Raw genomic sequence first — 10,459 nt, 5'->3', positions numbered from 1 at the left:
TTTTTTTTTTTTTTTTTTTTGATGTTTAATAGCTGGGTTCTGATCCACTGAAATACCATTAGGAATATTTTTAATCATGTTAGAAAATGTTTTCAAATTTATTAAGTCTTCATATAAGCAAGTTCTAAGATGTGCTTATGTCATTATTCAAAATTTTTTAATTTATAATAGCTTTATTGGGGTCTAATTTACATTCCATAAAAATATACCCATTAGAACTGTATTATTTTTAATAAATGTATTGTTGTATAACCATTACCACTTTTAGGACATTAACATCACCAGAAAACATTCAGTCACTTGTATTAAATCCTCCCATCCCAGTCTAAGGTAACCACTGATCTGTCTTCTATCTCTATATTTTTTCCCTTTTTGGGAGTTTCATATAAATGGTATCATACAAATGAGGCCTCTTGTCTGCCTTTTTTTCTCTTGGCATAATATTTTGGAGATTTATCCATACTGTGCCATGTATCAGTAGTTCATTATTTTTAGAGCTGAATAGTATTCAAGTATGCCATGTTTTGTTTTGTCAATCATCAGCTCATAAATATTTAGATTATTTCCAATGTTTTGCTATTATTAACAATATTTCTATCGTTCATGTAAAAGTCTCTGTGGACACACATATTTATTTCTATTGAAGTAGGATTGCTGGGTCATACAGCATAAGTTTATATTTACATATATAACTTTTTTTTTAGACTAGGCCTCTCTACATTGTTTGGACTGGCATGCAGTGGCTATTGATAGGTGCAATCCCACTACTGATCAGCACAGGAGTTTTGACCTGCTGTTTCCCACTCCCCTCTCCTAAGGCAACCTGGTGGTCCCTTCCTCCCAGGAGGTCACCATAGTGATGCATAACGGTACAGACACCTGATCAGCATAGTGCACTATCGCCTAGAACTCCTGAACTCCAGGGATCCTCCTGCCTCAGCCACCTGAGTAGCTGGGTCTACATGCATGCAACATTGTGTCTGGCTATGTTTATGTTTTCAAGAAGTTGCTAAATGACTCCAAAAAGTGTGTATACCATTACACATTTAGCAATTTATGAGAGTTGCAGTTTTTTCACATCTTTGTCATCACTGTGTATTGTCAATTTTTGGCTTATATCCATTTTACTGGTAGTGTACTGGTATCATATTGTGGTTATAATTTGCATTTCCCTAATGATTAATAGTTGAACATCTTTTCATGTGCTTATTAATCATTCATATGCCTTTTCGGTGAAATCTCTATTAAAACATTTTATTTTTAATTGAATTTCTTATCTTATTTTTGACATTTAGCATGCTTTATATATTCTACATACAAGACCTTTATCAGATATTTGACCTAGGAATTTTTTCACAGGCTGCTATTTGTCTTTTCACTTTCTTACTTGTATCTTTTAGAGAGCAAAACTTTTCATTTTTATAAAATGCGATTTATCAATTTCTTCTTTAATGGATCACAGTTTTGGTGTTGTATCTAAGAAACCTTTCCAAAAGCAAGGTTGCAGAGATTTTCTACTGTTTTTAGATATAATTTTAGCTCTTACATGTAGGTCTGTGATATATATTAATTTTTTTCTGCATGGTGTGAGGTAAGAAATTAAGTTCAGTATTTTGCATACGAATATGCAATTATTCCAGTAGTATTTCTTTAAAAAAAGCATCCCTTTCACTATTGCTCTGCTTTGTCATCTTTGCTGAAACCCAACTGATTGTAAATATATTAATTTCTGTACCCTCTATTTCATTGATCTAAGTGTCTATCATTATGCCAATATTACATACATTCTATTATTATAGCTTTATAAGTTTTGAAATTAGTATTGTAATAACTCTTAACCTTTTTTTACAAGATTGTTTTTGATATGTATTTCCATTTTATTTTTTTTTTTTATTTATTGTTGAGATGGGGTCTCATTCTGTTATCCAGGCTGGAGTTTAGTGGTGTGATCACAGCTCACTGCAGCCTTGACTTTCTGGGCTCCAGCCATCCTCCTACCTCAGGCTCTTGAGGAGCTGGGACCACAGGTGTGAGCCACCATGCCTGGCTTATTTTTGTATTTTTGGTAGAGATGGGTTTTTGCCATGTTACCCAGGCTGGTCTTCAACTCCTGAGCTCAAGCAATCCACCCCCTCGGCCTCCCAAAGTGCTGGGATTACATGCTTGAGTCACTGCACCCGGCCTGTATTTCCATTTTAAAATTGACTTCTCAATTCCTATAAAAATGCTTGCTAAGATATTGATAGAGATGACATTTAATCTATAGATCAAAGGTCTTATGCTTGTTTTTTAAAATTTACTCTTAAATATTGTCTTCTTTCTCATGTTATTGTAAGTGGAACTGTTTTTTTTTTGTTTGTTTTTTCTTTTTTTTCCGATATGGAGTCTTGCTCTGTCACCCACGCTGGAGTGCAGTGGTACAACCTTGGCTCACTGCAACCTCCGCCTCCCAGGTTCAAGCTATTCTCCAGCCTCAGCCTCTTGAGTAGCTGGGATTACAGGTGCCCGCCACCACACCACACACACACACAAAAATAATTTTTGTATTTTTAGTAGAGACAGTGTTTCACCATGTTGGCCAGGCTGCTCTCGAACTTCTGACCTCTTGATCCGTCCACCTCAGCCTCCCAAAGTGCTGGGATTACAGGCGTGAGCCACCACGCCCAGCTGCAACTGTCTTTTAAAGTTCATTTTCAGATTCCTAGTTCCTAGCATATATAAATATAACTGACTTCTATATATTGATCTTGTATTTTGTGACCTTGTTAAATTCATTTATTAGGTCCTAGTAGGATTTTTTATGTATAAGACCAAGTAATCTGTAAATAAAGATATCTTTAATTTTTCCTTTTCAATCAATATGCCTTTGATTTATTTTTCTTTCCTTGTTACACTAGCTAGAATCTCCAGTAAAATGTTGACTGAAAGAATTGAGAATGGACATCCTTATGTATTCTCCCATTCAAGTACTAATGAGCTCTGTCCCTTCTTGCCCTCCTTGGTTTCTTTTTTTTTTTTTTTTTTTTTTTTTCCGAGACAGAGTCTCACTCTGTCACCCAGGCTGGTATGCAGTGGCAGGATCTCACCTCACTGTAGGCCCCACCTCCCAGGTTCAAGCAATTCTCCCTACCTCAGCCTCTTGAGTAGCTGGCACTATAGGCACCCACCACCATGCCAAGCTAATTTTTGTATTTTTAGTAGAGATGGCATTTTGCCATGTTGGCCAGGCTGGTCTTGAACTCCTGACCTGAGGTGATCTGCCCACCTTGGCCTCCCAAAGTGCTGGGATTATAGACATGAGCCACCATGCCCGGCCCCTCCCTACTTTCTGAAATCAGACATAAGGTATGTTCAAGGTGGCATGGCCATATTTTTTATTCTCAGAAGGAAAGCACAGAGTCTTTCACCATAAACATGTTGTTATCTGTTGGTATTCATAGATGCACTTTATCACACTGACAAAGTTCCCTTCTACTGTTAGTATGCTGAGCATTTTACCATGAATCAGTGTTGGATCTTGTCAATTGCTTTTTCTGGCACATATTGTCATCTTCATCTTTTTTGTATTTTAAAAATTTACTAAACTACAGAAAAATGTGAAAGTTCCTGACAAGATGATGTATTAGTAGGTACTGTTGTCTTGCTGTGCTGATCCAACCCCAAAGATGTGCAGAAAACAAAAACAACAAACAGTGGCCCAGGGATGTAAAGGGCCAGGCATTATGGCTGAAGGAGAGGGCAGATATTTTTTGAATGATTTATTTTCTCTCCGCTACTGCTCTAATAAGCTTCTTTCTACCTCTATGAAGCAGACAAAAGAGCTCTGAAGCCAGGAAAATAATGAGGTCATATTTTCTGAGGTTTTATTTTAGAAGAACTTCAGATCTAGCGTTTTACAACAGCCCTCTACTGTGGTGATCATTTGATGACCCAGTGTTAGCACTGAGTAAGAGCTGCTTTCCAACTGGAGATGATGGGTGACTTGCCAGGTGCCCTGCATCTGTCTGACAACCTTCTTTTACTTTGAGTTTTGCACAAAGCTGCTGGCTGTATGGGACCTGTCAGTAATTAGCACACTTCCAACACAGGTCCACTTATGGTAAGTGTCACCTTCATTTTGAAGAACAGTTTTGCTACATATAGAATTCTTGATTGACAGGTTTTTTCTTTCAGCATTTTGAATACATCCTTTTACCACCCTCTAGTATCTTTTGTTTCTAATGAGAGGTCAGCTGTTAATTTTACTGTGATTCCCTTGTGTAAAATGAGTTGTTATTTTCTTGCTGCCTCAAAATTTTCTTGTTGTTTTTGTCTTTCAGCAGGCTAAGATGTATCTAGTTGTGCCTCTCTTTATGTTTATTCTACTTGGTGTTTGCTGAGTGTCTTTGATGTGTGCATTAAGATTTTAAACAGATTTGGGAAGTTTTAGGACATTGCTTCTTCAAATATTTTTTCTATACCCTTCCATCCCTCCTTTCCTTCTGGGGCTCCCAGCATAAATTGGTATACTTTGATTCTGTCCCACAAGTCCCAGAAGCTTTGTTCATTTTTCTTCAGTCTTTCTTCTATTCTTTAGGTTGGATATTTTCTATTAGTCTGTCTTCAAGTTCACTGATTCCTTGTTCTGCCATCACAAATTTGCTACGGAACCCATACAGTAGATTTTTAAATTGTTGTTATATTTTTCAACTCTAAAATTTTTCGTTTCTTTTTCATAGTTTATATTTCTCTATTTAGAGTCCATATTTGTTGAGTCATTTCATCTTTAAGTTTTAAAACATACTTATACTAGTTGTTTTGAATTAGTTGTATACTAAATCCAACAAGTGGGGCCACTTAGAGCATCTAATGGCTGATGATTTTCCTGAATTTCAGTCATACTTTCCTGTTTTTATGCAGATCTCATAATTTTTGCTGATAATTCAGTATTTTAAATAAAATAGTGTAGCAATTTTGGATGACATCTGATTTTCCTCCTGAGAAATTTTTAAATTGCTGGAACTTAAACATCAGAATCTATTTCTTCTGCATTGTAAAACTACTGATGTCTCTAATAAATTATTTTCCAGCCTGATTCCTAAAATGTATAATAGAAATACAAGTTCCAATATTTTCTTCCCATACCAATGATGTGGCAAAATGATTCTGAAAAAACAATTATATCACTATAATTGAAACCCTGAAAAAACAATTATATCACTAATTTTCTCAAAGTCCTTCTCTTATCTCCAACTTGAAAGGATGAGAACAGAGAACTGAGGAACACAGGGCTTTGATATGGGAGAGTAGGGGGTAGAAACACCACACTAAAAAAAATTCTTTTGCCTAACTCAGGTTGGCAGTAATTTGATTCTAGATAGATAATTCATTTTCTATTATTTGTTTATTTAAAAAAAACCTTTAGGGTGTTACTCTTCATAGTTCAACAAGTCGTAATATCTGTTTTCTTTCATTGTAAAATATTTGCATAATTTGTAAATGAAGCCTTGGATGGCAAGGAACAGGGACTCACTAAAGGCAAACAAGGAAAAGAATGGAGTAGGGATGATCACAGGAAACAAAAATCTCACAAAACAAAAAGGAAATGAAGTTTATTTAAGTATGACCTTATGAGGAGAATAGTGAAAGGAAGGAAAAACACTTTTCCTCTATCCTCCTAGGTTCAATGTCTGAGAATGAAACTGATAAAAGACAGACTGACAAGAGAAAAAACATTTAATTACATATGTACACAAAAGCTTCACAAAGAAATGTGACTCAGGAGGCAATTAGAATTTTTGGCCGATATCGTCTTAACAGAAGTGATAAAGTGTGAAGAGGCTACACAAAGGAAAGGGGGTATGGGGCTTCCTGTGGAGAACAGAGTTGAGGGGGGAAGTTATGGAAAGGTGCTAGGAAACATATAAGTAAGGGTTGTCTATTAAGATGTGTTATGTGCATAAGTGTCCTCTCCAGTAATAAGAGTCATTTCCAAGTAGATCCTTTCCTGGTAGTAGAGAGGGAGACAACTTTACAAATAGAAAGTAATGGCCTACTTTTAGACAGAAAAGCAGAAGGGAAAGAGTTTTTCTTGCATCTGCTATTTCTCAATTGCTTTCAGCTCAAAATATTCCTTATGCCAAAATGGCACATTTTGGGGTAGGCATATTGTTGTCCCATCAATAGGAACCCAGAAAACATCAGGACCAAGACAGTGCTCTCTCTGGTTCACTTGTCCTCTCAATTTCAAATTCCTTGGGAAATAATCTGATTGGCATAATTACCAGTTAGGGGGCAATGGGTTGGCTGCATGGGTCAGGTCTCCACAGGGGCCGATGCCATGCCAGGTGCATTGTTATGAGGTGTGCAGGGCTGCCTCCTTCAAGGGCTGTGGATATACGTACTAGGAAGCATGACTATTACACATACCAGATGTTTGACGCCATTCTGATTTTATGAAGTTGTTAAAATCTCATGACCCCACTGTTTTCCAGGAGACAGAACAACCTAGAAGTTTCATACACCAAAAAAAAGTAACCCTTGTTTAACTTGCTTAGCAAAGCTGAGTTTCAAAACCTCTATTCTGCTCTATCATACTTTATCTGATTTTTCCGCACTGAACAGCTAATCCCAACTTTTCCTGATTCTCTCCCAACATCCTGATTCCAATTTTTTATTATTCAAAGTCAAGATCTTCCAAGAACTAAACAAAGGACTACTAAATATTGGCTTTTCTTAGTGTGGGAGGTGTTTCAGTAGTTTAAGGCAGTGAGGGACACAGTCATGACCACGATGTGGATCCTATCTGTCAGGGGAAAAGGCTCACACAAAAATAACCACAACATGGGACAGAGTATCAAGGGCCACAATACAGTAAGAAAGAACTCACCCTCTCAAGAATAGGGAGGGCCAGGAGACTTTCAGAAAGTTTTTACAGGTAATTATTAGGCAGAGTCATGGGAGGATTTGCATAATATATTCAGAGGATGGGGATGGGGATGGGGTGGGGCTCAGCCAATCCTGAAACCACCATAGCCACCTGAGCAGAACTATTATTAAGCCCTAGCAACCCTTCTCAGGACCCGCTTATTCCACCACTCTCTTTCCCTCTTTTGCCACCCACCTCTGTTTTAACATTCCTCTTTAAAAAGAAAACCCCCAAATTATCATATTGGTGTACTTTTTGAAGATTTTATCTTTACCTCCTCCACTCCTCCATAGACATCCAGATATGACAAGAGACTCAGTGTTCCTGCTTCCTCCTATTCCTTGCTGCCTCTGCTATGCTTCTTAGGGAATTTACCACTAATTTTTATGGGATAATACGAAAATAATAAACATTGGAAAGTTACAAAGTTTTCATAATCTTAAAAGTTTCAGGTTGACTTCTTTCTGAGCTGGTAATTGAAAAGTTGTTCGAATTTCTGCTGTTTACTTTTGTTCTTGAGGGTGGAGTCACCAAACCTCTTAATATTCTAACCTTGCCCTGGGCCCCAGTGTCAGCCTGAGCACAGGCCCTCTTCCCACCCCTACTTCCCAGCACTTTTCCCAAGGTGGCCAGGCTAGCAGTTTAAATCATCCTCTTCTCAAGCTGGTCATTTGCATTTCTGTGGATCCTCAGGGTAGGCGACAATGGTTTCATTCCTTTACTGGAAATCTGGAATTGGGCCATTGCAACTTGGAGGCAAAGGACATTTTTGTAGGAGAGAACTTAATTGGCAAAATAAGCTAGGATTTTGAGGAGAAACAGCACAATCTTCAAAATCATTTCTGTTGTATTCAAGGGCCAAAACATTGGCGACAAAGTAGAAACCTCAAGAAATTCCCTTCAGACAGTTTCTTGGTGAAAAGAAAGGCCAGTAGATAGAGATGGTGGTAGGGTAGAAGGAAGGTGGTTTTACCAAAAGCCAGATGTTTGGAAGACTTAGGAAAAATCTTTGGAGGAGAGGGTGTAATACATCATGTAAGAGATAAATTATAATCAATAGAGCAAAATCCTGGTAGAGAGAAGATGGCTCATGTTTAGGAGCATAAGTGGAGTATGAGCTTTGAAGAGAAATGTGGACACCCCTTCTCAGCCATGACTGAAGGAGGTGCAGATGTGTGAAAACTAGGACTGGGTTTTAGGAAAGTAAAGTTGAGGAACCTCATGGTGGATCCTTCAGTAGAGTACGAGGCAAGATCATTTGCAGAAGTGGAGGAAAACCACGTAAAGTGGGGGCTTGAGGAAAGCAAACATAGGACAGGTTTGGAAGTGGCCTGGATAATGTTCTTGGATAAGTTCCAGATAATCATCCTCCTGATGAGGAAAGGAATTGAGAATCAGTGAAGACACAGCCAAGTCTGAATAGCATGAACTTTGAGTGGAATGAAGTGATTCTTTAACACTATATAGCAATCCTTAGTAGCGCAAGAGCAAGTTCAAAAGAAACCTTTCAACTAAATACAAAAATAAAAAAATTAATGTTGAGTGGCAACTTATTTCAGAGGACATTATTCATGGTGGATTTTAGAAACATTTTAATTATGACAAACACAAAATCTACAATATCAAAATAGTCATCAGAGAAAAAACACACACAAAAAAAGATTATTGGAGTAATAATAAGCTTTTTTTTCTTCTTTCTATGCTAGCCTAAGGCAAGAGAAAAGGAAAGACCCATTTTTTCTTCCCATTAGACACATCTTCCATTCATTTGATATTATTCAAATTTTTTTAAAAAAAGCAAAATCATTGGTATCTTTTCATTGAACATGTGTCTTATATAACAATTTGTGGTTTACTTTTTCTATTCTATAAACAAAAACACATACTAAAAAGCCATAAGAAGTTAAAAACAGCCTATTTCCATGATGGCCAGCCATGGCACAGCACTTCCTCGCCCCTGCAGATCCCTTCCCAATTCTGAAAATATTTAGGGGGAACATTCATATGTTCACCTGTTTTTTACTACAAATGTGGAGTGGTTTTTTTTTTTTTCCAATCAAGGCACCATATTAACATTTCTTAGGTTACATCTTTGTAATCTTCAAATATAGTAAGATTAAAACCGGTAGCAAAGTGTATCACCCAACTTAAAATTCAGAATACTGAGACATATGCAGCTTGCACACACATTAATCTGTTTCTCTCAACAAAATATTTGTAATTTCCAAAATCCTATTAGCTTTTTCACACAATATGGTCCCTCCAATTTGAGGGGCAGTAACGTAAACATAGTCTCCTTACTAAAGAGATTAGTCTAAAAAAAGTAAAATCACCAAAAGAAAGAATGTAAGAATATCAGTGGCTATAAGCTAGAGCAATATCATGTTTTAAAGCCTTATATGTTCATGAAATCTCACTTTAAGAAGGTGATATCTAAATACAAAATATATTGACAAAACAATTAGTATTGACAAACTAGCACAAAATGATTTTAAATGAAAGTAGAAGACATTATTAAAGCTGAAGATTTTTGTGTGTACTGATTTCATGCCTCAGGTTATTTCCATATCAAATTTAAAGAGATACTGGAAAATAGAAAACAAAATCCATCAACTGTAATCCATTTCCCTTACTCTTTTGTGAAATCATCGGAAGGCGTGAAGCACCGTTTCTATTTCCTCTATCTTTATCAAGCCTGTAACCTCTCAAGCGAAAGAACATGCACCTGTCAAGCTCATCGTGCAGGATGTACACACAGATGTGTTTAATAAATATCTGCCCACAGGGAGATTAGAGGTTTGCTTTGAGAATCAGGGAACAGGCTAGCTCATGTGTTGACGCTTTGGCATCTATCATACAATCCGCCACCTTGTTTCCTTACCAAAATAACCTCAAAGGAAATGCTCTTTGAGTCTTCTTTGAGAAGGGTTATAAGTTTGAAGACCCAAAATGTTGAGGCAAGATCCACCTCAGGGAAGGGGGAGTGGCTGGGGAGAACAGCGTAAGTAGGATTTAGGTGGCTCAGTGACGTCAGGAGGAAGCAGTGATGGAAGGGATGGGGTGCAGACTCACCTGGAGAAGCAGAAGCTGCACACATGTCAAAGGTCAAAGGGCATAGCCTCAGGGACTCCCCAAACGCAGGAAAAGTGAAACGCCCATTCCTGGGCTCTCACCGTCAGGGGTACGTCTAAGGGCTCAGCTGTTCCTACCTTTGATACCAGGGACAAACCCTACCAGGCACAGTTAGGGTTGGCAGTAAGGCAAAGGAAAACCTGCCCCAGATTTCAGAGCCAGCGCTGGGGAATCTCCCTGTCCTCTCCGCCACCCCCTCCCGTGCCCGAGACCTGAGACACCTTCAGCCTCACACCCACCTTCTCCAGGCCCTCTTGCGCTGAACAGCATCGGTCTCTATGGCGACCTGAAACCGCAGCTCCCATTGGCCCGTTCAATATGAGGGCCGGGCCAATGGGGAGGGCCAGCCCTCTCCTTCCCGCCAATGGGGTGGCGGGAGCTGGCCCGGGGACGGCGGCGTGCTGACGTTCCCGGGAGCCC

General features: G+C 38.3%; 1 protein-coding gene across 3 annotated transcripts in view; it reads right to left on the bottom strand.

The window, feature by feature from the left end:
- The window catches only part of CCDC148 (coiled-coil domain containing 148), a 328,544-nt gene extending 318,225 nt beyond the window's left edge, over window positions 1–10,319 (bottom strand). For 2 of the 3 annotated variants that reach the window (XM_011991765.1, XM_011991774.1), the window contains exon 1: window positions 9,980–10,319. In XM_011991765.1, the coding sequence (XP_011847155.1) occupies window positions 9,980–10,004 (25 nt within the window). In that variant the 5' untranslated portion in view covers window positions 10,005–10,319. The remainder of the gene's footprint in view (window positions 1–9,979) is intronic. The other variant, XM_011991756.1, reaches the window with a different exon arrangement.
- Window positions 10,320–10,459: the final 140 nt, after the last annotated feature.

Source organism: Mandrillus leucophaeus, unplaced genomic scaffold (genome assembly GCF_000951045.1).
Source record: "Mandrillus leucophaeus isolate KB7577 unplaced genomic scaffold, Mleu.le_1.0 Scaffold110, whole genome shotgun sequence".
Taxonomy (NCBI): Eukaryota; Metazoa; Chordata; class Mammalia; order Primates; family Cercopithecidae; genus Mandrillus; species Mandrillus leucophaeus.
Note: the sequence above shows the minus strand (reverse complement) of the source record. Positions and strands in the feature narration are given on the sequence as shown.